This window comes from Ursus arctos, unplaced genomic scaffold, assembly GCF_023065955.2.
Source record: "Ursus arctos isolate Adak ecotype North America unplaced genomic scaffold, UrsArc2.0 scaffold_9, whole genome shotgun sequence".
NCBI classification, from domain to species: Eukaryota; Metazoa; Chordata; class Mammalia; order Carnivora; family Ursidae; genus Ursus; species Ursus arctos.
Window position 1 is genome coordinate 40394355 of NW_026623111.1, and position 23272 is coordinate 40417626.

The following is a 23272-nucleotide window of genomic DNA, read 5'->3' on the forward strand; positions in this document are numbered from 1 at the left end:
AGGCCCAGGTGGACGCCGCCGCGGAAGCGAAGCCTCCTAAAGACGCCGCGCCGTTCGGCTGCTGCTGCGCGTGCGCAGGCGGACCGCCGCCGGAGCCGTCTTGTTTGCAGCCTCCAACGCCGCGGCCGCCTCTCTGGGATTTGAGTCTCGCGCTTTCTTCGTTCGCTTGCCGGCGGGTTCGCGCCCCTCTCGCGCCCCCGGGCAGCGAGGCTGGGCAGGGGTTGGAGGGGGCTGTTGATCGCCGCCTTTAAGTTGTGCTCGGGGCGGCCATGTCGGCCGGCGAGGTCGAGCGCCTAGTGTCGGAGCTGAGCGGCGGGACCGGAGGGGATGAGGAGGAAGAGTGGCTCTATGGCGGTACGGAACTTCCTGTCCCTTCTCTCACTCCCGGGTTCTCTCAGGCCTCCCGTCCCGGCCCGCAAACGGCGGGCTTCCTGGGTCCCTCTCGCTGCCGCTGAGGCCTCTCGTATGGAGCCTCCACCGGCCTGAGTTAGGCCGAGCAAGGCGTGCGCGTTGCCCGGCCTCCCCCTTGGCCTCCTCCCCCCTTGCCCCGCGCAGCCCACGCCCCCACCAGGGAGGCACCCCGGGGCCGCCAGGCTGGGCCGGGGGTTCGGTGCGGGGCCGGGTCCCTAGCCTCGCCCTCCTCCCCGCCGGAGCTTCCCGGCCGCCTCGTCTCCGCGCTCTTTCCCCTACTCGTTTATCTCCATTCTGAGCTCTGTTGGTGTCTCTTCTTGCCCCTGGCTGTAGGATGCCCTCCCTGTCCCTTTCAGAAACAGTTTTTCTGTAATAATAGCTAAATAAAGTTGATGCTGTAAAACTAACGTCTTGTTTCTTGATGGTCAGTTTGTATGGAATGCACCTGCAAGGGTACCTCCTTGTCTGAAAGTCGTGCTTTAAAAATAATTAATAGAGAAAGAGATGGAATACATTATGGCCCATAAAGAAAACCCCGAATGTCTCCTGTATTAAGGTGAAGTTTTTCATTTTTAAGAGAGTGCTCTTTAACCCACATCATTAGAAGTATCTCATGTCCCTTAGGCTTATAGTTTAGAGTTATTTCGTATGTATCTTTTTCCCAAAATAAGCAGTGCACTTTGTACTTCCCTCTTGAAAGGGATTTGTCATCTGGTTTTTAACTTTTTATTAAGTCACAGTCTCTTGTCTGTTAATGATAACTAGATTTGACAGTTAATATGTGTTCCTTGCCTAAAATGTTATCTTCTTTAGTGTGGTAAAAGTGCACGTTTGGGCACCATGCAGCTCCTTGACGCTGTGACTTTGACAAACTGATTTTGACAAACTTGTAAAATTCATTAGTTTTGGTGGCAAGATTTAGCATTAGTAATATTCTTTGAAATGTAAATGTGTAGGGTTTCCTTAATAAAGATCTAGAATCTTTAATGCCTCTCAAATTAAGCTTACTTTTATAGAAGTCTGATTTTTTTTTTCATAAAAGACATATCTTGTTAAGTCATTATAAGGTGATCTAACTTTGGATGTGCTTATAGGCCCATGGGACGTGCATGTGCACAGTGATTTGGCAAAGGACCTAGGTTAGTGCTTGTGATGATCACTTCAGATTTTCATAATACTGGTTTCTTTAAGAGTGGTTTGTTAATTTTATTTATTTATTTATGTATTTTTTTTGGTAGATGAAAATGAAGTTGAAAGGCCAGAAGAAGAAAATGCCAGGTTAGTGGAATTTGTTGTTGATACTTCTACAGATTGTATGATACAGTGGTTCTATCAATGGTTGTCAAAATTATTTTATTTTAATCATTGGCTTGGATACAGCATATTGACTGGAGGTTCAAAGACATCAAATCCTTTAGCGTTTATTTCTATTTCAGGACCTAATCAGTTCTGTTTATTTGCTAGTAGCTTAGGGGACAAAGTTTTTGAAGTAAGGGTTTGAATATTCTTCACTATTAAGTAACTTTGTACTCTTAAGTGATCTTAGTAGTGGAGTATACCTCAGTACATTAGACTAATAAAATTAAAAAAAATTTTTTGATTAAAAAACGAATCCTTTAAATTACTGTTTTTTCAATTTATTAATACCTTTGGTATAGTGTGTTTGGGTTATAGTTTCAGTGTTTTGTATTTAAATTCAAAGTGGAATTAATCTGTTACAAGGTTGATTCCCTTTGTTAGAGTAAAGGGAGCTTGAAACTTCTTGATTTCAGAATAACTCAGACAAGTACATGTATATGCTGACATTACTCATTAAATCTAGTATCAATGCCTTAGTGTCCCCTAATGGGGAAGAGGTGGTTAAAAAAAAGAACTTTTAAAGAATATTTGGGTTTACAAAGTGGAGGAAGTACTACTTTACACCCATTAGGTTGGGATGGCTACCATCAAAAAGAAAGTAACGTGTTGATGAAGATATGCAGAAATTGGAACTCGAGTACATTGATGGTGGGATTGTAAAAAGGTGAAGCTACTTTAGAAAATAGGCAGTTCCTCAAAAGGCTAAACATGGTTACTAGATGATCCAGGAATTCCACTTCTACATATATGTCTTAGAGAAATGACACATATCCACACAAAAACTTGTACGTGAATGTTCATAGTAGCGTTGTTTATAATAGCCAAAAAATGGGAGTAAGAGTCCATCAAATGGTGAATGGATGGATAAAATATGGTATATCCATATAGCGGAATACTAAGTGGCAGTAAAAAGAAATGAAGTATTGATATTTGTTACAACACGGATGAACCTTGAAAACATTATGCTAAGTTAAAGAAGCCACTCTCAAAGAACTACATATTGTATAATCAATTAAAATAAAAGTGAATTTATAGAGACAGAGTGGTTGCCAGGACTGAGTTCAGGGGAAAATGGGGAGTGATTACTAATCTATACAAGGCTTTTTTGAGGGTGATGAAAATGTCCTGAAATTGGGTAGTTGTAATGGTTGCACTATCCTGTAAACGTGAAAGCCATTCAGTTGTACGCTTCAAATGGGTGGTTTTTGTGGTATATGATTTCAAAGCTCGCAGGGGTACACCGTAGATACTGTGCGTTCAGTTTCACACCAATAAAGTGAGTCAAATGAATTTTTTGGTTTCCTGGTGCATATAAAAGTTTTGTTTATACTGTAGTCTCTTAAGTGTGCAATAGTATTATGTCTAAAAAACAATGTATATACCTTAATTAAAAAGTACTTTCACACTAAAAAAAATCCTAACCATCGTCTGAGCTTTCAGCAAGTCATAATGTTTTTGCTGGTTGCAGGGTCTTGCTTCGAAATTGAACGCTGCTGCTGATCAGGGTGGTGGTTGCTGAAGGTTGGGGTGGCTGTGGCACTTATTAAAATAAGACAACCCTGAAGCTTGCCACATTGAATCGACTTTTCCTTTCATGAATGATTTCTCTGTAGCAGTGATACTGTTTGATAGCATTTTACTCACAGTGGAACTTCCTTCCAAATTGAAGTCAGTCTTCTTAAACCCTGCTGCTGCTTTATCAACTAAGTCTAGGTAATATTCTAAATCCTTTTTTTGCCATTTCAACAGTCTTCACAGCATCTTCACCAGGAGTAAGTTCCACGACAAGAAACCACTTTTGGTCATGTCTTCAGGCTCCACGTCTCATTCTAGTTCTCTTGTTATTTCCAACACATCTGTAGTTACTTCCTCCCCTGAAGTCTTGAACTCCTTAAAGTCTTCCACGAGGTTTAGAATCCACTTCTTCCAAACTTCTGTTAATGTTGATATTTGGATCTTTCTGCATGAATCATGAACGTTCTTAATGGCATCTTGAGTGATGAAGCCTTTCCAGAAGGTTTTCAATTTGCTTTTTGCCCAGATCCATTAGAGGAGTCACTATCTGTGGCAGCTATAGTCTTATGAAATGTATTTCTTCAATAATAAGACTTGAAAGTCAAAATGACTCCTTGATCCATGGGCTGCAGGATGGATATTTTGTTATGAGGCATGAAAACATTAATCTCATTATATGTCTCCACCAGAGAGAGAGCTCTTAGGTGACCAGGTGCATTGTCGATGGGCAGTAATATTTTGAAAGGAATCTTTTTTTCTGAGCAGTAGTCTCAGCAGTGGGCTTAAAATCGTCAGTAAACCATGTTGTAAACAGATGTGCTGTCATCCCGGCTTTGTTGTTCTGTTTATAGAGCACAGGCACAGTGGATTTGGCCTAATTCTTAAGGGCCCTAGGACTTTCAGGATGGTGAGCATTAGCTTCAACTTAAAGTCACCAGCTGCATTAGCTCCTCAGAAGAGATTCAGCCTGCCCTTTGAAACTTTGAAGCCAGGCCTTGACTTCTTTTCAGCTGTGAAAGTCCCCGATGGCATCTCCTTCCAACAGGAGGTTGTTTTGTCTACATGAAGATCTGTTGTTTAGTGTGGCCACCTTTATGAGTGGTCTTAGCTGGGTCTCCTGGGGAACTTGCAGCTTCTCTCTCAGCACTTGCTGCTTCACCTCGCACTTTATGTTATGGAGATGGCTTCTTTCCTTAAACCTCATGAACCGGCCTCTGATAGGTTCACACTTTTTTTCTACAGCTTCCTCACCTCTGTCAGCCTTCACAGAATAGAAGAGGGTTATAGGGGCCTTGCTCTGGATTAGCCTTCAGCTTAGGGAGTACTGTGGCTGGTTTGGTCTTCTCTCCAGACCACTCAGGCTTTCTCCATATCAGCAGTAAGGTGTTTTTACTTTCTTGCCATTCATGTGTTCACTAGAGTTTAGCACTTTTAATCTTCAGGAACTTTTCTTCTGTATTTACTCCTTGGCCAACTGGTGCCAAAGGCCTAGCTTTCGACATGCTTTCCCCACTAAATCGTTCCTAGCTTTTGAATTAAAGTGAGAGACATGTGGACTCTTTCACTTGAACACTTAGACGCATTAGAGGGTTATAAATTGACCTAATTTCAATATTGTGTTTAGGGAATAGGGAGCCTGAGAAGAGGGGTTGGTCAGTGGAGCAGTCAGAACACACACAATATTTAGTGATTAAGTTCACCATCTTTTTTTTTTTCTTTTTTTTTAAAGATTTTATTTATTTGATAGAGGGACAGGCAGGGAGAGGCAGAGGGAGAAGCAGACTCACCACTGATCAGGGAGCCTGATGTGGGGTTCAATCCCAGGACCCTGCGATCATGACCTGAGCCGAAGGCAGGCAATTAACTGACTGAGGCACCCAGGTGCCCCTAAGTTCACCATCTTAAGTGGTTGCAATTCAGATACACAGAACAGTTATAGTGGTAACATAAAGGAGATCACCATAACGAATACAAAATGAAAAAATTTGAAATATTGCAAGAATTACCAAAATGTGGCAGACACACAAAGTGAACAAATGCTATTGAAAAAATGGCACTGATAGGTAATACACTGTTAACACACACCTTCAATTTGTAAAAAGCTTAGCTGGGAAGTATAATAAAGCAAAGCATGACAGCATGAGGTATGTCTGCATTTTTAAAAAAGTAAATGGAGGAAAGAAGTGAGACATGGAATTAGAAGTAACTTAAGGGATGCTGAAATTATTTTTCCTCACTTAAAAATATTCCCTAAATTGGAAGAATTTTTTTCCCACTCTTTGCTATATCGTGAAATTTTATCATTTAAATTCATATATCAACCCAGTTCGTAACCCTAATCTCAGTTACTCAAAAAGTTGTGATTTGTGTAGCTTATAGTTATAAAAGTAATTACAATTGTTTCATACCCTGTTTTTTAATTGGTCAAGAATCAATGGGTAATGTTACAGATTCACAGTTAAATACAATTTTTTTTGTGAGCCAATCTATTCCATTAATTTTGTTGGTATAAGTCATTGGTTACAATTCTTAAAGCTTATTTTCTGATCGAGCGTTCTGTAATTTTAATTTTTTTATACTCAGCTTGACTAAATGTATTGGAGGGAAGTCTACCTTCCCTGAGCGTTACTGTCAAAATGTCTTCATATTCTTTCTTAAAATTTTATTTGGAGAGGCATTAAGTTTATTTCATCCTGTGGAAAATTTCTGCCCTTAAAGCTTAATTTTTCTAGAGAAAGCTTATAGTTTTATGTTTCCAGCATTTTAATTTTGATAGAGAATTAAAACTTTTATAAGTATTGAGAAGGCATGTTCACCAAACCTGTGTTCTAGTATTCAGCATGGTACATCATCACATTGCTCTAAAACTGAGCAGAGTCCTTGCTATTAGTGTTCTCCCCAGCTTCTTTGTGACTGGTTCATTGTTAAAACTTCTTAACCATTGCATTATGCTGTCTCCAATTTTGTCATATTTTTTTGGTCCAAATTTTGGCTAAATATACTTTTTTTGTGGCAAACCAAACTTGTTTCTGGCTACCTAAAAATTAAGCACGAGCTAAATATATTGAAGAATTATAGTTGTATATTTGTTTTCTTGGGTCAAGCAGTAACGCAAGGAAAACTTAACACTTAAATTTTCAGTTTTTATCCTTTATTTTGCTTTATATGAGGATTGTATTGTAAAATACCACTCTAGAGATTAAACTGATGTATATAAAAACTGCTTGGCCGAAAGTAAAGTGTAGATGAGATAAGCAGAAATCTAATGAAAAGAGGTTTGAACTGTGTGAACATCTGGATGTTTTTCTTAGAATTCCTACTAAATGTGAGTTAGTTGCTTTGTACTTGGATTCCTTTACTTATGAAGTGAGGTTAATGGTTAGTTCCCAGTATCAAAATCATAATTATTAAAATATAAGAAGCCAATTACACTACAGTACTACAAGTTTTATTTGGTGATTAATGACCATATGCTTGAGTATCATGAGAAAAGAAGGGTTTATTGTTTTATATCAGTTTTGCTTTGATAGGGCAAATTCAGGTATTTATTGGCCTTCAAAAAGTAATTTATTTTTAAATGCATCAAAATTAGGTCTGGAGCTCCTTTTTTTTTTTTTTTAAAGATTTTATTTAGTTATTTGACAGAGATAGACAGCCAGCGAGAGAGGGAACATAAGCAGGGGGAGTGGGAGAGGAAGAAGCAGGCTCATAGCGGAGGAGCCTGATGTGGGGCTCCATCCCATAACGCCGGGATCACGCCCTGAGCCGAAGGCAGACGCTTAACGACTGCGTCACCCAGGCAACCCTGGAGCTCCTTATCGGAATCAAATGGGAAGGCAGTCTTAACATGGAGATAAACTTTTTTTTTTTAATCTTAAAATGTATCTTTTATGAAATAAAGAACGTATGTCCAATAAGATAGGTGAAACAGAAAACCAGGAAGAAGCATGTATGTTAACTGAGGACTAGAGGAGTTAATGTGATTTTATGACAAATATTGAGTTCTTGGGCATCAGGAAAAGAGAAGACTGTGTGTTATATAGCCTTTGGCAATTACAGTAGTACCTGGCACATAGTGGATGCTCAGTGAAGAGTTAAGCTAAGTACAATTAAGTGTGATGCATATTTTTAAAATAATAAAAAACTTGAATTACACCCCATTATTTGACATCATTAACAAATTGTGGAAGCAGTTCTATTCTACTTTGAATGTTGAGTACAGGTGTTATGCAAGGCAGTAGGAATAGCAGAATGACAGAGACAGTTTTTGCCATCCTTTTACTTTTCCACTGGAGACCATAATTTTAGGAAACTATCATATATAGCTTAAAATACTAGTATACTCTGTCTCTACTTCTGAAAAGTAATACCAGACTTGTGCACTTATTTCTGTTGTTTGTAGTGCTAATCCTCCGTCTGGAATTGAAGATGAAACTGCTGAAAACGGCGTACCTAAACCGGTAACATAAGGCTTTGAAATTTAGTTACTTCCCTGTTTAAAGTCTTTATCAGTAGTTTCCCGTTCACTTAGGAAGAAAGCCAAAAATTTAACATGACACTCAGTGTCTGGCATGATCTGGTCCACTGTTGTATCCCAGCCTCATCCAGTGCCATTAAAGCACAGTGAGATGAGAAGCAGTAGTGGGAAGAGACTTTCCATGAAATGGAGCGTGTGCAAAGGCTTGAAGTTGACTACTTTCAAAGAATTGAATGATGGTAGCTCAACTAAAGAGATCATAGTGAACCTCATTTTCAAGGAAAACAGTAAGTCCCATAGCCCAAGTTTGATTATCATAATTTTTGGAAAAATTTATTTTTATATAAATATGTGTTAATCTCTAACCTCATTCATACCTCTTAAAAGTGTTATTTTTGGGGGTGAACATGTATAATTGGTTTTATGACTATTTTAACATTCTGATTCTGTGAAAAGGAAATCATTATTCTACAGGCTTGAACTTATATACAAAAAAATATTTTGCCTAGGTGATCTCCTTCTTTGTTTACTGTGATGTAACTAACCATAAAACTGCCTTTTAGAGCCAAAATAAAACCTTTGAAAATGGTCCCACTTTATACTCATAGAAACACGGTATTCCCTCAATCATTTGCATCCAGGGACTCTTCTAACTGTAAATGAATGACAGGAATAAGTGAACTGTCCCTTAACTATTAGGTGCTTTTTAACCATGACTCTTAATTGTGGTCATATTCTTGACAAAAATTCCTCAAATACTTATTTTTTATAATTTATGTTTTAGATATCTTAGTATAATGCCTTAGATTCTTTTTGCAGAGAAGCACTTAAAAATCGTAGGAAAAAAATACATGAGGTGTTATTTACAAAAAGATGATGCTAAGATTTTATTTTACATTCTTATCCCTTCTTATCATGTATAACATAAGTTATAAATGAGGTAACCGTGCTATGAAATTGTAATTTTTTCTCTAAAACTCTGATTCAAAAAAACACAAAATGATTTTCAGTTATTCATACTAGATGTTGAGATGAATATTAAATGTATTTTATAACTGTTTATGTTGGTATAGAAAGTGACGGAGACTGAAGATGATAGTGATAGTGACAGTGATGATGATGAGGATGATGTTCATGTCACTATAGGAGACATTAAAACGGGAGCACCACAGTATGGGTAAGTTTTGTTGTTTTTTTTTTTTTTTTAAGATTTATTTATTTGAGAGAGAGCATGCACACGCAGGCGGGAGGGGCAGAGAGAGAGGGAGACAGTCTCAAGCAGCCTCCCTGCTGAGTGTGAAGTGCTTACGTGGGTCTTGATCTCATGACCCTGAGATCATGACCTGAACTGAAACCAAGAGTTGGATACTCAACTGACTGAGCCACCCAGGTGGTAAGTTATTTTTAAGTAACGACCGTGTGCTTAAATCAAAGGTAGCATGCGTATATCAAACCAGTGGTGGTTGATTCCAGTGTTTTTAAATTTTTCCATCTTACCATGATATGAAAGAACTTTGTTAAAATTTCACCCCGAGTTTCTGGAAGAGTAGATCTTAAAAGTTCTTATCACAAGAAAAAATACAGAACTGTGTGGTGATGGATGATAACTAACTGTAATCATTTTTCAGTTTATAGATATATCAAATCATTATGTTGTACACCTTAAATTAATATTTTTATGTCAGTTCTGTCTCATGATAAAAAGGGATTTCACCATGAAAATGCTTCTTTCTTAGAGATAAAGTTAGTTTATTAAAGTGACATGGAAGCAACTTTTTGATTTATGAAATTAAGGTGTTTTTATAAATTCACTACTACAAATTCTGTAGTTAGAGTTGGAAAACCTTAAATTACAGATTTTGTCTACATTGTTCTTCCTTTGTATTATCCAAAACTGAGTTTAGATTTTTAATTTTTTGTCCAATAAAAACAGTATCAAAAGTATTTCTTTTCGCTCTTCATAGTGTATTTTTGAAGTTGTTGATTATCCTATCGGTTGCTTAAGACAATATGTTATCTCAAGTTTAATAGTCTATAAAACTGGATTGAGTCAATCGACTGTCATTAGTTCATTGAGCACATAAAGAATCTTACAGAAAGTCTAGAAGGGAATATATTAAAGTACAGGATGTCATTTTGTTATGGTGGTAGAATAAGAGTCAATATTTTTTCTGTGTTTTATCATATTAGATGTATAATGTGGTACTGTGCATTGGGAACATAAACTTTTCATCGATAGCACTATAATTCGTTGTGCAGCCTTTTCTGGAATCAAGCAATATATATATAAATATTTTTGAATGTTTTATTTCTATAATAGAGCCATTTTTTTCCAGAAGCTATTTTAGGAGCTTAAAGGTAACTCAGTTATTGTCATGGTCTATTTTGCATTATAATAAGGACTGCCTGTGTAATTTTAAAATTCTAGGGATCAGGGGTGAGAAGAGACATGATGTACAAAGTGAATAGATAACTCTTGGTGTTCTCTTCTCCACTTAAAAAAGCTTACATATAATGCTAGTAGACCTTTATGCTAATAGGCCTTTGCCATCTGCATTATGCAAAAGGAACACTGTAATCTTTGTGTATGTAGTAAATACTCCTCTGTGGTTGCAAGAACAATTTTATACAACAGTTAAAGCAAATGTTGGGTTTTTTTATTAATATGACCAAATTTTTGGTAGGATTTGCATTCAGATATTAAAGGTACATAGACTCCTATAGTACTTTTTTCTGAACTCTTGTTTTTTGTTTTTTTTTAACAAATATGTTAATAGTTTATTATAATTTGTTTAACAGTCTAGGAAGTTCACAGCCATCAGCAGTTCTAGTGCAATTTCAGGTGCAATTGGGAATTCAGGAATCTCTGTGGAGCTGTTAGTGTAGCGAACCTTGTAGGTAAAATACATGCATACTTTTGATAGCACATGTGAAGGGATCTTTCGAAAATCGAGTTCATTACTTTCGTTCTCAGCAAACTGACCTGGGTCACTCAACATGGCTTTTATTGTTCCGGATGTTAGTGCATGTTCTCTTTTTACAATAAATTCATGACCCTCCACAAAGATACCAATTTGACATATACATGGCATCAGGGCCTTCACAGCCACCATAGGTTTTCTCTTCTCCATCTATTATGTTCTTAGGAAGTTCTGCTTTACTTCCACAGGAACTTTAGTACTAGCTTTTTGTCAGTTCTGCAGCCACTGTAGCCCTGAACTTTATCTCTTATAGCTATTTCCAGTTTCATGAAATGTAGTTATATTGTTCATGTTTATCACCTTTAGACTTTAAATTCTTTGAGTAGAAACCATAGTTTATGAATTTCCCTATTCCTCACATTGCTTGATATATAGTAAATATTCAGTAAATGTGTACTGACTAAACAGGCTGAATGTTAAGAACTCATTTGTCTTTCAGTCTTTTTTCCTCAATATTTCAATATGAAAATTTTCAAATTATCCAGAAAGTTGAAAGAACTGTATCAACACCCATTTACCCATCATCTAGATTATACAATTTACATTTTGCTAGGTTTGCTTTACCATATATATGTGTAAATGTATGTATCTCTGTCCATGCTTCTACCCTTCAATTGATCTGTTTATGGTGGGTTTTTTGTTTTGTTTTGGTTTTTTGTTTTTGTTTTTTTTGGCATTTCAAAGTAACTTTTATAGATCTTTCTGAAGGGTAGAGAACTTATTTAATCTTGATATTTCAAGATACATCTCTTGAAAACTGAAAGAGCCTATGAGAAAATTAAATTTGGTGAATACTTAACTGTGCACAGAATTTTCAGAAGCAAATTTTAAAAGCAAATTGTATTCAAGGAACAGTATTAGATGGGTTTTTTGTAAGCTGTTAGAATGTGCAAAATAGCGTTTTTGTTAGGTAACACACTTTTGTTACAATGTTCATTTTATTTATAAGGTGATGAAGAAAAGCAAATTTTAGAGTAGGAATAATTTAGCTTGTACAGAGAAATGGTTTCTTACCTTTGAGATTCATCCATGTTTATTGGCACTACGTTAATTGATGATGAGAATGAAAAATAATAAAGTCATTATTTACTAGAAGTAGTGAGGAAGACAGACGTGAGCAAATACTTTCAGTGCAGTTTATGTGCTAGAATAGAAATGTATAAAGTGAATTGAAAACTTTGAGAGGAGAGTTGCTAAAAGCCTATACATGTTGAAGAAAAGGTCCTAGAGGAGGTAATACATGAACTTGTTTGAGTAATTCTGGGGTCAGAAGGAAGAGGCCTGATGATTTAGCAGAGGACGCTACTGAGATGTAGTAGAAGCATGGCTTAGAGGAACTGCGTGGCTGGAGAATACGGTAGATGGGAAAAGGTGGTTGAAACCACTTGAGGGAGTTAGTACATTTAAAGGTTTTTAAGCAGGTTAGTTTATTTGAAAAGATAACTAGCAGCAGTAGTTGAGGTGTACTAAATATAAATTAGTTAATATATTTGAATTGTCCACATGAGATGATAATCCGGACTAAGCCAGTGGCAGCAGTAAAGGGATGGATGGAAAAAGATGCATTCGAGTGCATAATCAATAGAAATAACATAGGGTAACTGGTTGTGGATGCAGAGTGAGATAAAGGACTCTATGACTTAGAGCTTTCTAGAGCACTTAATTGACTAACAGTATATTAACATGTATGGGTAATGTAGGAGGAGTAGGTTAAAAAACATTTTTTTGGATGCCTTTATTTTGAAGTTCCTTAAATACCCAAGTATGTAAGATATGGCCCCCAGAGAAGCCTGAGACCTCATGGGGGTCTAATGGAAGGTATCAGATTAGCTTCAGTGTGATTTTCCAAACAGCTAATAAGCTTCTGTACACACAATGAATACAAAGCCTTAGTAGTTTTAAAAAGAAAAGTGATGGCATTTTAATTTTAGTTTTTTTAGATTTTATTTATTTTTTAGAGACAGCAAGTGAGCAGGGGTTGGGGTAGGAGAGGGGGGAGACAGAGAGAGAGAGAGAGAGAGAGAGAATATCCCAGGCAGACTCTGCACTGAGCATGGAGCCCGACACGGGGCTTGATCTCATGATTCTGAGATCATGACCTGAGCTGAAATCAAGAGTTGGACACTTAGCTGACTGAGCCATGCAGGCGCCTGGAAAAGTGGTGTTTTAAAGGTAAAACATGGAAGGGAAGGTAGCTGGGTGGGAGCAAAGAAGTTCATTTATTGAACTTATGGCTAAACCTTTCGTGAATACTATTTTGTTTTATCCTTTAGCAATTCTGTAAGAGGACCATTTAGAGACTACTTGATTTTTGTACATTTGTCTTTTTTTTAAAAAAATTTTTATTTTATTATTTGAGAGAGAGTGAGAGTGAGCAGGAAGAGGAGGGAGAGGGGAGGGAGAAGCAGACTCCCCTCTGAGCAGGGAGCCCTACCTGGAGCTCGATCCCAGGACCCAGAGATCATGACCTGAGCCGAAGGCAGACACTTAACTGACTGAGCCACCCAGGTGCCCCTGTACATATGACTTTTAAACAGCTAGAACTTTCTGTACATCAGATATAGATAACCCAAAAGTGCTTTTGCTATGCTGGATTTAGGTTGTTGAAATGTAAGCATCATGGGGCAGGAACCATGTTTATTCAGTTCCTCATTCTTGTTCCTTAGCCTAAAAGTATATCTGATGCATTGTTGGTGTTTAAGCATTTACTAATGAATTAATGTCATTGAGATGATTTAAACACTTCAAGATTGTATGATAGTACTACCTGGCAGTAACAGTTTAATTTGGACTATTTCATAGTTTCTGCATTTATAGCAGTGGAGCTTTATACAATTATTTGAATATTTTATTTATTTATAATTTTTTTTAAAGATTTTTTATTTATTTATTCGACAGAGATAGAGACAGCCAGCGAGAGAGGGAACACAAGCAGGGGGAGTGGGAGAGGAAGAAGCAGGCTCATAGCGGAGGAGCCTGATGTGGGCTCGATCCCACAATGCCGGGATCACGCCCTGAGCCGAAGGCAGACGCTTAACCGCTGTGCCACCCAGGCGCCCCTTATTTATCATTTTTTATATATAATTTTTTAAGCAGAAGACTGAAAAATGATAGTGCTAACGTAAATAACCTAAATCTCATAATTTTAGTACATTGTAGATAAAAAAAATGGAAATTATTAGCCAGATCAGAAACAGTGAATCTTCGCAAGTCCAGTTGCCTGAACTTGTGAGAGTAAAGAAGCAAATTACATAACATGAATATAATGTGCGAAATACATCCTTGAAAACATTGAGGTCTTACTATGCTTTAGTCTATTTTGGTTAGTATGTTTGATTTTCCTCTTCATACACAAGAATGCATTATATGGAGAAAAGAGAACTATCTGTAAACCCATAATTACAGAAAATTTATATAAATTCCAGAGGTCTTAAGTGACTTGGCCAAGGCTACACAACTGGTAATTGACAAAACTTGTATTTGAACCCGGGTCTGACTCCAGATTTTGTATTTTCCCCCCTTGTTATGTGTATATCATATTACATTTAAAAAGTACAGCTCAGTAATTTTTTCATATGTATACATTCATATAACCACCACCCAGGTCAAGATATGGGACATTACTAGCATTCTAGAAATTTCCCTCTTATTTCCTCAGTCATTAACCATGGACTACCACCAGACACTGTTCTGCTTTCACCCTAGATTTATTTTTAAATTTAATATAAATGAATTCATTGTATGGATAAAAATACTCCATGGGTATTTGAGAGAGGATTTATCAACGGTAAGCAATGTAGTAAGGATTACAAGGAGGTCGCTGGACTTGGAAACAAGGGGGAAAAATTTCTTGCAGGATTGCTGCATGTTGAATAACGAGGAGGTGAGGAAATGAGGACAAGGTGTGTAGACTTAATTTCCTCTTCGCCAGATTTCTTATGAAGGTTGTTACAGTGAGATACTGACTTAGTAGCAGGTAGGTTTTTCAGATGGAAAACAAGTTAGACTTTTAAAAAATAATTGTTTTTTTAAAATTAGAACATTTTCTAAAATGTTTGAGTCATTGTTTATGTAGTTACTATGTGGGTGTGTAATTTATTTGTACGTGTTGAATATATTGCTGTTTTAAGTTTCTCAGGATAATTTTTATTTTGTTTTTAGGAGTTATGGTACAGCACCTGTAAATCTTAACATCAAAACAGGGGGAAGAGTTTATGGAACTACAGGTAAAACTTGTATTTGCAGCTGTATAAATAGGAAAATAAGGCGTAAATATTAATAGGTCATAAATAGGTTGAACTAGTACAGCTCAGTTAAAAAGAGTGGTTTTTGACCATACATCATGGAGATGGGCAAAATTTTTTTTTTAAAGATTTTGTTTATTAGACCGTGCATGTGTGAGCGCACAAAGGGAGAGGGAGAAGCAGACCCCTGCTGAGCCTGATGTCAGGCTCAATCCCAGGACCCTGGAATCATGACCTGAGGTGAGGGCGGATGCTTAACCGACTGAGCCACCCAGGTGCCCCTGGACAAACTTTTTCTGTAAAGATCTGCATAATAAATATTTTAGTCTGTGTGGGTCACAAGGTTCCTGTCACATGGTTGGTTTTCTTGTTTGTTTTACAACCCTTTAAAAAGGTAAAGACTCTTCTTAGCTCACGGGCTGTTGAAAAAAGTGATTTTAAAACACGGAAGTTAGCAACTTATTGTTGGTACAGGAATTCCTTGTAAGTAACAAGTCCTTAAACTCTTAGTCCAGTTTATTTTACAGCTACTCCATAAAGTTTGATCTCACCTTTTATTTATGGTAAATATAACTCTAATGCTTTGTTTGGAACCTTTGCGTATTTAGTGCTATAGGTAGTAAAAAGGTATTAATGGTTTCTGTTTACCTGTGGTATCTCTCAGCTTTTTGCTGATAACAGCTCCTTCACCATTTTGTAATTTTATACAATAGGAACAAAAGTCAAAGGGGTGGACCTTGATGCACCTGGAAGCATTAATGGAGTTCCACTCTTGGAGGTAGATTTGGATTCTTTTGAAGATAAACCATGGCGTAAACCTGGTAAGATTATTGTGGATTGTATCTGTTTCAAAAGATTTTTAGTACAGTCATTAAAAAGTATTTTTTTAAAGCATCCATTTAGAATATTATTTTTTTAATATAACTTTTCTTAAGTAAATGAGGAGTAAGAATGGCCTATTATTAAATCTTACTGCATTATACCAAAGTAGACTTGCATATTGTTTTATTATAATGCCATTTCTAAAGGAAATACTTTTTTATCCCCTATGTTTGTTTGGTTTGGTTCTTAAATTCCACATGAGTGAAATCATATGGTGTTTGTCTTTCTCTGACTTATTTCGCTTAGCATAATACTCTGGCTTAAAGGAAATACTTTTGATCAAAAGTTTTTATAGTCCTGTTGCTTTATGGTAGTAATTGAGGGAATTGTGAAAATTAGAAGGGTAATAAAACTGATAGAACACTAAATTTATATTTTTTAATTTATTTTATATACTGCATAAAAATAGGATTGAAATACTTGTACACTAACCCTGTGCTTTATCTTTAGGTGCTGATCTTTCTGATTATTTTAATTATGGGTTTAATGAAGATACCTGGAAAGCTTACTGTGAAAAACAAAAGAGGATACGAATGGGACTTGAAGTTATACCAGTTACCTCTACTACAAATAAAATTACGGTAATTAGTAAATATTCCAGAATACCCCAGCCTTTTTTACAGTCCCAAATTTTACTCCCCAGATAAATCACTTTTCCCATTAAGGTGGTTAAATGCTATAAGATAGCTTAAAATTTTCATTCTCTTTACCATGTTTGTTTTTTTCCCTTCCTTCCCTTTCAGTTTCATATTAATGATTATCTGATGTTCTTAGTTTCAAGTCACAGACTGGCCACAGCTAGTTTGTCATTATATGGCCTATCAATTAAAAATTATGTGGTATCTTAATGGGGAATATGTTATTTAACTTAGGCCGAAGACTGTACTATGGAAGTTACACCAGGTGCAGAGATCCAAGATGGCAGATTCAATCTTTTTAAGGTGAATTTTAGTAAATTATCCTTGGTTGCTCTCATTTTTTGTTCTTGAGTCTGCTCCCATACCACTACTCAAGGGATGAGATTAAAGTGGAAATAGCTACCTTTTTTCCAAACCTTCAGCTTCCTGGTGACTTACAAATTTGCTGATTGTTGTTTTATCTCCACTTTTGCAAGCATGTGAATTTATAGCCTATTATACTAACAAATGCCAAGTAAAACTATTCTTGCTATATGTTGTGATTTTATTTTGAATTATAGTATATGTTTGTTTGTAGGACATAAAAGTTCACGCCAATAGGCTAAGCTCTCATTTTAGCTCATGCTATAATCTTTATCAGAATTGGAGACTTATTTTTCCCAATTTTCTTTTAAAAATATGGTAAGGAAGATGGCATACTGCATATTGTCTATGACAGTAAAATCATTGGTGTAATGTGTCTTAGAGTTTAAGATGTCTCCAAAAGCTTATGCATTTTTAGGAGTCTCTAAGAAAGACTCAACAAAATAGGATAAAACCATTGATTTTTAAAATTAATAACTTAAAAGGATTAGGCTTAGGTAGGGACTTGCAAATTGATATTCCCACTTGGAAATCAAGTTTGGCTTCTGGCTTCTCCATTCCATATAATCATAGACCCAATCCAAAGAATTATGTCATATTTTCATACTTCTGCAATACACAACAACCTACAAACTTTTCTCGAAACCTGATTGTGTACTCTTTTTCCTTTACCTTATTACTTCTTAGTTCTTAATTCTTGTAATGAAGGACACTGGAATGAAGACTGGGAGTGGCTTTTAGATTGGGTTATATACTAAGGGAACTTCTGCGGGCAGGCACTTTCCTGTGACCCTTTTGGGACTGCAGCCCTGTCCACCGCAATACTGCCTTATGCAATACGTGTGCTATAGCCGCGGATGTAGCCGCTCTGCTGGACACGGTTCTGGGTAGAGAATTTAATTTTAATTTACATCCTACTTTGGGTAAGTATTTGGTTCTTGTTCTGTCAATCTTTTGAAAGTGTGTAATGATGTCTGTTCTATTTTAACTGGTCATCAGGTGCTTTTTGGTGCTATCTTTTGGAAGGAGTGAATATATTGTTACACCTGATTATAGTGAATAGGTAGAAAAGTTGTCTTGATGAAATAGTTTGTTTGCAGTGGTCCTTATTTCTTTTAACAGAAATGAAAACAAGGTGCTTTGTAAACTTCCAGGTTCTGTGTATTTTGTCTTTTTGCAGTAGACTTCTGAAACTAAAGAATAAAAAGAAACTCTTAGGGGCTGGTCTCTTGTTGGAAAATGGTCACCATAAATGAGTTTTTTTATATGCATACTGTGTATCAAAATTATTTTGGTTTCTTTTGGTTATATGAGAAGAGGTATTGTTCCATTCTGGTTTATTTGGTTCTGAATGAATAAGGATTTGAATTTGATGGATGTAGTCTAATGGTTTTTCTTGCCTTGATAATGCACATTAAATATTACTCTTCTGGTACAACTATTGATTTGGAAACAGGGTGTGTATTTTATTTTATTATTTTTTAAATATTTATTTGAGTGTATGTGAGTTGGGGGAGGGGCAGAGGGGGAGAATCTCAAGCAGATTCCCTGCTGAGCTGGGATGCGAGTGGGTGGGGTGCTCTTGACCGATGAGATCATGAGCTGAACCAAAATCACGAATCTGGATGCTTAACTGACTGAGCCACCCAGGTGCCTCTAGGGTGTGTATTTTAATAATGTGTGTGGCTCAAACTTTTTATGTATATTGTGGTCTGTAGGATATGCTTTATTGATGTTGCTCAAAATCTGCAACTACTGGTTGTATGGGAGTGTTGGGCATTTTCAGGTTGCAGTTTGACATAAAATTTCAGACCAGTTTCTGTCACCATAAATAAATATCCTTGTTCAAATTTCTCTAGTACTATTCTTTGAAAAAGTCTGAATTGTCTTTTATTATCTATCCTGCAACTCTGGAGAATACAAATAATATTTTAAGAATGTAATGGGTACCCCAAATATGCAGAGTTAAATTTCTTAGGTAGTATTAGGTACCAAAATGTTTATTTTAGATGGAATGCTATAGAAATTGGAGAAGGGAGTTGATGAGAAATTACCCTGGAGAAATACAAATGAAAACCACAATGAGATACTACCTCACACGAGTCAGAATGGCTAAAAATTAACAAGTGAGGAAATGACAGATGTTGATGAGGATGCAGAGAAAGGGGAACCCTCTTCCACTGTTGGTGGGAATTCAAGCTGGTGCAGCCAGTCTGGGAAACAGTATGGAGGTTCCTCAAGAAGTTGAAAACAGAGCTACCCTATGACCCAGCAATTGCACTACTGGGTATTTACCCCAAAGATACAAATGTAGTGATCCAAAGGGGCAACTGCACTCCAATGTTTGTACCAGCAATGCCCATAATAGCCAGACTATGGGAAGAGCCCAGATATCCATTGACAGATGAATGGATAAAGAAGAGGTGGTGTGTGTGTGTGTGCGTGTGTGCGTGTGTGTATACATATATATGTATAGGTACCATATACATATACATATATATGTATACACACACGCACACACAATGGAATATTACTCAGCCATCAAAACAATGAAATCTTGCCATTTGCAACAACACGGATGGAACTAGAGGGTGTTATGCTAAGCAAAATAAGTCAGAGAAAGACCGTTACAATGATTTCACTTGTGGAATCTAAGAAACAGGATCGTAGGGGAAGGGAGGGAAAAATAAAACAAGCAAAATCAGAGGAAGACAAACTATGAGAGACTTAATTTTAGGAAACAAAAGTGAGGGTTGCTGGAGTGGGGGGGGTGGGGTAACTGGGTGACTGGTGTTAAGGAGGGCATGTGATGTAATGAGCACGGGGTGTTATATAAGACTGAATCACTGACCTCCACCTCTGAAAGAAATACATTATATGTTAGTTAATTGAATTTAAATTTAAAAAATAAATTTAAAAGAGGCAAAAAAAAGAAACTACACTGGGATTAGAAATAACAGTGTTATATATAGTTCCTTTCTATGTCTGTATTTTTTTTTTTAAGTCTGAAGGTACAATATTAGAGAAGCATATGCCATTTTAATCAGAAATTTGAGTGTGGAGAACAGAAGAAAAAGTGTTATAGATTAGGAAGTGGCTTGGGCAAAGAAAGAAACTCAGCTTAATTGAGTAAATAGTAGATGAGAGTATTATTTAAGAAATTCGCCTTATGGGGACACCTGGGTGGCTCAGTGGGTTAAGCTTCTGCCTTTGGCTCAGGTCATGATCCCAGTGTCCTGGAATTGGGGCTCCTTGCTCAATAGGGAGCCTGCTTCTCCCTCTGCCTGCTGCTCCCCTTGCTTGTGCTCGCATGCGCACGTGCTCTCTCATAAATAAATAAATCTATCTTTAAAATAGCCTTATTGGAGGAGTTCCTTTGGAAAGGAGTAGAAGACAGGTGGCTTTGTAGCGTTCAATACTAGAAAGCCTTAGACAATTTGGAGGATTTATTTCAAGAAAGTAAGAAAGTGCCCAGTAAGTAACATAATTCTGAAAGTGCCTTATAAGTAATATAATTCTGGCAGCAGTGTAAGGTGTGGTTGGAAAAACAAAGTCTAAGCTCTTATCTACTAATCCGTTGTTTGAATTATGATTATTAGGATTTTTGAGACAGATAGAAGGAAAAGGACTTCCCCAATTTTCCTGTTATATCTGAGCACCACTTATGTGCATAGCACTGTACTAGATACTGTAGTAAGACCAGGGTCTCTGTATTCAAGGAGCTCATGATCTGAGTGACGTATATATATGAACTAACTATGATATATTGTGAGAAATGTTAGGTTAGTGCTATTAGCAAAGTGCAGTAGGGAATTCAGAGGATAGAGTGGGTTATCCTAAGGTGCAGAGTCTAGAAGCATTCAAACATAATAACTGAAAGATTAGTGAGTTTTCATTAGTAGAAAAGAGGGGAGTATAGAGCATAATAGGCAGAGAAAGCAGTATGAGCAAAACCAGATAGCATGAAAGGAGAGTTGGGGTGAATGAGAGATATTATAGGAGAGAAGCCTGGAAATGGTAGATGTGGGGCCACGATGGAGAAGACCTTAATCTTAAACTAGCCTGTAGACATTTGCGTAGGCCACAGGAAGCCATTTGAAAGTCCTCAAGTAGGAGAATAGCATGAGCAAATTTGGTGTTTAGAAAAAGAACTGACAAGTGTTCTTTAGAAGTGTAGGCTTTAGAATATAAGGAAGAGAAAAGCAAGTAAGAGACCAGATAAGGAGCTGTTGCAGGACTGTAGGGATGAAATGAATGAGGATCTCATCTTAAACTAGTGAATGGAAGAAGGAGCAGATTTAAGAATCATAATTTAAGTTCTTTTTATGTCTACTGCAAAGATACTTTAACTCCTCAATCGAGAGACAAGCCACCTACCAGCCTCTTTAAAATAACTTTTTTACTTTTTTTAAAGTAAATTTTCAAACATACTAAGCAGTAGATAAAATAGTACAAATGAACCCCTATGTGTTTACACTATAATGCCTCAATGATTGTCAACATTTTGACATTCTTACAGTCTTTTATATACTTCAATATAAATAAGGTTTTTGATTTGTTTTATTTTCGTTTTTAGTGAACTGAAAGGAGATGAAGTTTAATAGGTATAAAAAATAAAATCACTTATTTGGGTGCAAAAACAATTGTGTAATTATATAATTTGGACTGAGGCGCAAGGAAAGAGTGACTAGTGGGAATGGGTAACATGTGAAAGAAAAAAATTGACCCACAACCTCTCTGAAAATATTTTTGTATCTATACGTGTACACACATGCAAAGATGATTTTGTTTTCCTCCATGGATGAGTATAAGCTTTGTCACTATGTTTTGAAATTTCACAGCTGCATGTCTTGGTCTATTATCATCTGTTGCACCAAGCATTCATTTGTACCCTCTTAATCTGGAAGCACATATCCTTCATTTCTGGGATATTTTCTTCTATTATGTTTTTACTTTTTCTCTGCTTTCTAATGTCTTCTGGACCTCCTATTCAGGTATTGGACCTCTTATGCTAGTCCTTAAATTTCTTTTCTCATATTTTCTACCTCTTTGTCCTCTGTTATCTGGGAGATTTCTTCAGTCTTACAACTCTTCTATCCATTTTTTCATTTCTGTGGTTATATTGTTAGTATCCAAGTTTTCTTCAATATTTAATGGTAGCATCCTGTTCATGCATGCAATAATACAGTATTTTCTTCTCATCTGTATCTCAGAGGATATTTATATTAATGATAGGTTGTTCGTTTCATTTAGGTTTTATTTTCCTGCACAGTATGTTTGTTGTTTTTGGCTTCTTACTGACTTTCATCAAATGTTTATTGATCCTCGGCCATTCACTCATAAGGGAATGGGCCTCTAAAAAGGTGATTGGAAACTCTGAATATAAGTAAAATTTGCTGTTGTCTTTACTGTAGGGCTTTTTTTTTTTTAACAGTCCCACATGTCCGTATCATTGGGTTATTTTATTTTTTCTTTTTGTGGCGATTTGATTTTTCAGGGAATAGATTCCAGTGGCCTGCCTAGAGGGTTCGTACTTGGCTGATTAAAATGTTCTGGGAGCTAGAGTTGTCAATTCCTGAACCTTTTGGCGTCCTGCCATGAAAATCATAGCATCTTTGTTTTCTTTTTGCAGACTTATAATTCAGGTTTCTGTAGTATGCTCAGTTACTATTTTTTAATTTGCTTTCAGAGTCCCAAATTTTATTGTTTTGTCAGTCTCTTTGTTCTTGTGGGTTGAAACAAAATTATAATTTATGTGGTTTGCTACTTTTCCTTTTCTTACCTTAACATTATGTGGCAAATGTTTTCCTAGTTTAAGTTTTTTGATAAATAACATTTTAAATAATTGCATAATGTATTACTTGGGTGTACCACACTCAACAAATTTCTTTTTAGATATTATTTTGTTTGTAAGGTTAACCTTTTATAAATAATGCTGTGAAGGGCAGCTGAAGGAAATTTCACAAAGTTTTGGTACACTGGTGGCATAATTTGGGTAAATATTTAACTTCTCAAGGTTACAGACTTCATTCAACTTTTGTTTGGATATGTAAGACCTCACATGACTTTGTTTTTAGAAAATCTGTCATGGTGGGGTGGCTGGGTGGCTCAGTCGGTTAAGTGTCTGCCTTTGGCTCAGGTCGTAATCCCGGAATCCTGGGACGGAGACCCGCATTGGCCTCCTGTTCAGCAAGAGCCTGCTTCTCCCTCTCCCTCTGCCTACTGCTGCTCCCCCTGCTTGTGCGCTCTCTCTCTAACAAATAAATAAAATCTTAAAAAAAAAAAAGAAAAAGAAAGAAAGAAAGAAAGAAAGAAGGAAAGAAAGAAAGAAAGAAAGAAAGAAATCTGTCATGGTATCTTATAGTCATTTCTCAAAATATTATGTTTAAAAAAAATAGTCTC

The 23272-nt window shown here is 36.7% G+C and overlaps 1 protein-coding gene and 1 pseudogene across 30 annotated transcripts in view; one reads left to right on the forward strand and one right to left on the reverse strand.

Annotated features, from left to right (window-relative positions):
• Positions 1-23272, forward strand: part of FIP1L1 (factor interacting with PAPOLA and CPSF1) — a 75745-nt gene continuing 52473 nt past the window's right edge. For 6 of the 30 annotated variants that reach the window (XM_044387736.3, XM_026508897.4, XM_026508898.4 and 3 more), the window contains exons 1-8: positions 34-354; positions 1506-1550; positions 1650-1689; positions 7688-7745; positions 8836-8939; positions 14905-14969; positions 15701-15808; positions 16320-16450. In XM_044387736.3, coding sequence (XP_044243671.1) covers positions 270-354; positions 1506-1550; positions 1650-1689; positions 7688-7745; positions 8836-8939; positions 14905-14969; positions 15701-15808; positions 16320-16450 — 636 coding nt within the window. In that variant the 5' untranslated portion in view covers positions 34-269. Of the gene's footprint in view, positions 355-1505; positions 1551-1649; positions 1690-7687; positions 7746-8835; positions 8940-14904; positions 14970-15700; positions 15809-16319; positions 16451-16741; positions 16811-23272 lie in introns of all 30 variants that reach the window. The other 24 variants (XM_026508896.4, XM_026508891.4, XM_048211965.2 and 21 more) reach the window with 12 other exon arrangements.
• LOC113262318 (elongin-C-like) lies at positions 10555-11774 on the reverse strand (annotated as a pseudogene).